The sequence below is a fragment of the Rhagoletis pomonella genome, unplaced genomic scaffold (assembly GCF_013731165.1).
Source record: "Rhagoletis pomonella isolate Grant_MI unplaced genomic scaffold, Rhpom_1.0 Rhpom_scaffold_12471, whole genome shotgun sequence".
NCBI classification, from domain to species: domain Eukaryota; kingdom Metazoa; phylum Arthropoda; class Insecta; order Diptera; family Tephritidae; genus Rhagoletis; species Rhagoletis pomonella.
Genome location: NW_023470997.1, coordinates 1 through 3,390, shown reverse-complemented (window position 1 = coordinate 3,390; position 3,390 = coordinate 1). Strand labels below are relative to the sequence as shown.

Below are 3,390 nucleotides of genomic sequence, written 5' to 3'. Positions count from 1 at the left end.
TGGGTGGAAAATTAATTCAAAATTCCAGCCATATTTGTTCCGTGAAGTTAGTTTCGCCGAAAAATAGAAAGTCGATTGATACCCAAGCAATCGTCCTTCCACAATTGACTAGACTTCTTCCTACCTTCACTATTGAAAAACCCGATTGGAATCAATTCGCCATGTTGGACTTAGCAGACCCCAACTGTTTCCAACAAGCCCAAATCGATATGATTATCGGCAGTGATCTGATCCCTCAGATCATGCTCAGTGGTATACATCGCAACATACGTGGAGGCCTGCTCGAGCAAAATACCATATTTGGATGGATCATAAGTGGACCCATCACTTGTGAAGTGTCAGTGTTCTCGACACAAGTGGAAGAAGTTTCTAACGAACTCCTTAGTACACAACTAAGACAGTTCTGGGAGCAAGAAGAACTGTACCACCCTGTACCGATTTCAGAAGAGGATATAGCATGCGAGGACTACTACCAAAGGACCACATATCGTGAGCCAGACGGCAGATACATGGTGAGACTCCCCTTCAAATCAAGTTTCACAAACTTGCATGCATTAGGCCAATCCCGTAGCTATGCCTACAGCCAGTTGATCAGTATGGAGAAAAATCTCGCCCGAAAAGGCAATCTCAAAGCCATTTACGACGAGATCTTAGAAGAATATCTTACGATGGATCACATGGAACCAACCAGCTCACAAGAAATCGCCTCAGATAGCAAATATTTCTCATTTTATTTGCCACATCATGCTGTAGTCAGACCTGACAAAACAACTACAAAGGTGCGCGTTGTTTTTAACGGCTCTAGGAATACTAGCTCTGGGTATTCCCTCAACGATGTCCTGCACGTTGGTCCCGCTCTTCAACCCGATCTAATGGACCTGATATTACGGTGGCGATTATATCAATTCGTTTATAATGGGGATATAGAGAAGATGTACCGACAAATCGGTGTTCATCAAGATGACCAAGAGTTCCAGCGAATTCTCTTTCGCAGACCGCATAACTCAGAAGTTCAAGACTTCAGGCTGAAAACGGTTACATTCGGAGTAAACTGCGCTCCATTTCTAGCCATTAGAACCCTTCAACAATTGGCTAAGGATTCACGCAACAGGTTCCCACTCGCTGAACAAATGCTTCTGCGAGACACTTATGTAGACGATATTTTATCAGGCAGCCATACAATTCCAGATGCTGTGAATAAATTATCAGAAGTTATAAAGACACTCGCTAGTGCTGGATTCCCACTACGCAAGATAACGGCCAACAACCCAAAGATTCTGGAAAAAATCCCGAAGTCAGATCTCCTTGATTCCGAAAAAGTGGCACCTTTGCGAACCGTTAGTATCCCGCGGTTGGAACTCTGTGGCGCTGTCTTGCTCGCCCAGTTGGTCAAGTCCATACGAGAAAACCTTGACCTGTACTTAGAGAATACGTTCCTTTGGTCGGACTCTCAAATTGTACTTGCGTGGTTAGAAAAACCGACTCACACCTGGAAGACGTATGTCGCTAACCGGACGTCCCAGATTATGAGCAGCGTTGATAACGCCACATGGAGGCATGTCATCAGCCGTGAAAATCCTGCAGACTTGGGTATCCGAGGTTGTAATCCGCGAGAATTGGCGTCCAACACTCTCTGGTGGAATGGCCCAGATTGGCTTCTACGCTCCGAAGAAGCCTGGCCAAAACCTACCGTTTCGACAATTTTGCCTCCCGAGCAAAGAAACATAGTTGTCAATCTCGCTATAGAAGAGCCAGCCGATGTGCTCGAACGGTTTTCATCTTTTCCCCGTGCGTTGCGCGTGCTTGCTTACGTATTTCGGTTCCTCAACCATGGGCTCGCGAAAAGAAGAAATACCCCCTGTATCTCAACAAATTCCCTCTCTCAGGTCGAAATTCAGTTTATCAAAACGAGCCTCCTTTCGTTGGCACAATCACGATATTACCCACAGGAAGTAAGAGCACTATCCGCGAGAAAGCCCTTGTCAAAGAAAAGCTCTCTCTTAACTCTCAACCCTTCTCTCAATAAAGAAGGTCTCTTGAGGGTAAACGGACGATTATCCCAATCCGGGCTCAGTTATAGTGAACGCCACCCCGTAATTATGCCCGAAAAGTCCCGATTTTGTTGCTTGTATCTGACTTTCCTCCACAAACTACTTCTGCATGCAGAACAAAGTCTAATGTTTCGCATGGCCCGCCAAGAGTTTTACATTCCCCGGCTGAAGCCGCAGATTAAGAAATGTATCCACCTCTGCAAGGTCTGTGCGCTTCATAAACAGCGGACTCAGTCTCAAATCGTGGCTGCGCTTCCCCCAGAACGCTGTAGTTTGTCCACCCCTTTCTCGACAACTGGTGTAGACTTCGCTGGTCCATTTCAGATTAAAGCGTCTCAGCTCAGAACGGCAACCTTTCTCAAAGGTTATGTCGCGGTTTTTGTTTACTTCTCGACCAAGGCTGTGCATCTAGAATTGTGCTCTAATCTCACAACAGAAGCATTTCGCGCAGCTTTCGCAAGATTCGTCGGCCGAAGGGGTCTGCCTCGTAAGATTATGTCCGACAACCTTCGTTGGAGCACACCGAGCGCTCAGCAGAGAATTTCTGGAGTTTTCGAAAGAAGTTTCCAAGGACATTCTATCAAATTATTCCCCGCAAGGAGTTGACTGGGTATTCATCCCCCCAGGTGCCCCCCATATGGGCGGCCTTTGGGAGTCAGCTGTCAAAAGCTTCAAAACCCATTTGAAAAAGATAGCTGGCAACCATAAATTCAACTTCGAAGAGTTCTCCACGCTTCTAACCCGTATTGAGGCAGTTCTGAATTCCCGACCTTTATCTCCCCTATCACATGATCCTAATGATATTTTAGCTCTCACCCCAGGTCACTTTATGATAGGCGCTCCACTCACGGCGATTCCCGAACCCGACGCGGAAAACATCTCACTGGTCAACCGCTGGGAAAAGCTGAAGGCTTTACATCATCAGTTTAGCCGTAGATGGGAGGATGAATATCTTAAGGAGCTCCACAAGCGCTATAATTGGCAACATCCGCAGAAGGAGATCGAAGAAGGTCAAATGGTGGTTATCAAGGACGAGCCGCTACCCCCGCACGAATGGCGGTTAGGACGCATCATTAAAATTCATCGCGGACCCGATAGCTATGTCCGGGTCGCAGATGTCCGCACGCAGTCGGGCGTACTTACACGTCCGATTGTGAAGTTGTGTGTTTTGCCGTCCTCGTAACTAATAAATCCCTTTATTATCCCTATACAATCACTTTGCTTTCAACTCATCATATACCAACACTAAAGCCCTTTCTATTTACAGTTAACATGTCCGACGCCGAGGTCAGCCGCTGTCAGATCTGCCATCGCCAACACGCACTGCGGTTTTGCAAAG

At 46.7% G+C, this 3,390-nt stretch overlaps 1 protein-coding gene across 1 annotated transcript; it reads left to right on the top strand.

The window, feature by feature from the left end:
• Positions 1–161: 161 nt before the first annotated feature.
• On the top strand, positions 162–3,159 carry LOC118756841 (the record flags this gene model as incomplete). The annotated part of the gene is made up of 2 exons (XM_036491580.1): positions 162–1,788; positions 2,873–3,159. Coding segments are annotated over exons 1-2 (1,914 nt in total), but the record flags the coding sequence as incomplete, so codon positions are not given.
• Between the last annotated feature and the right edge of the window lie 231 nt (positions 3,160–3,390).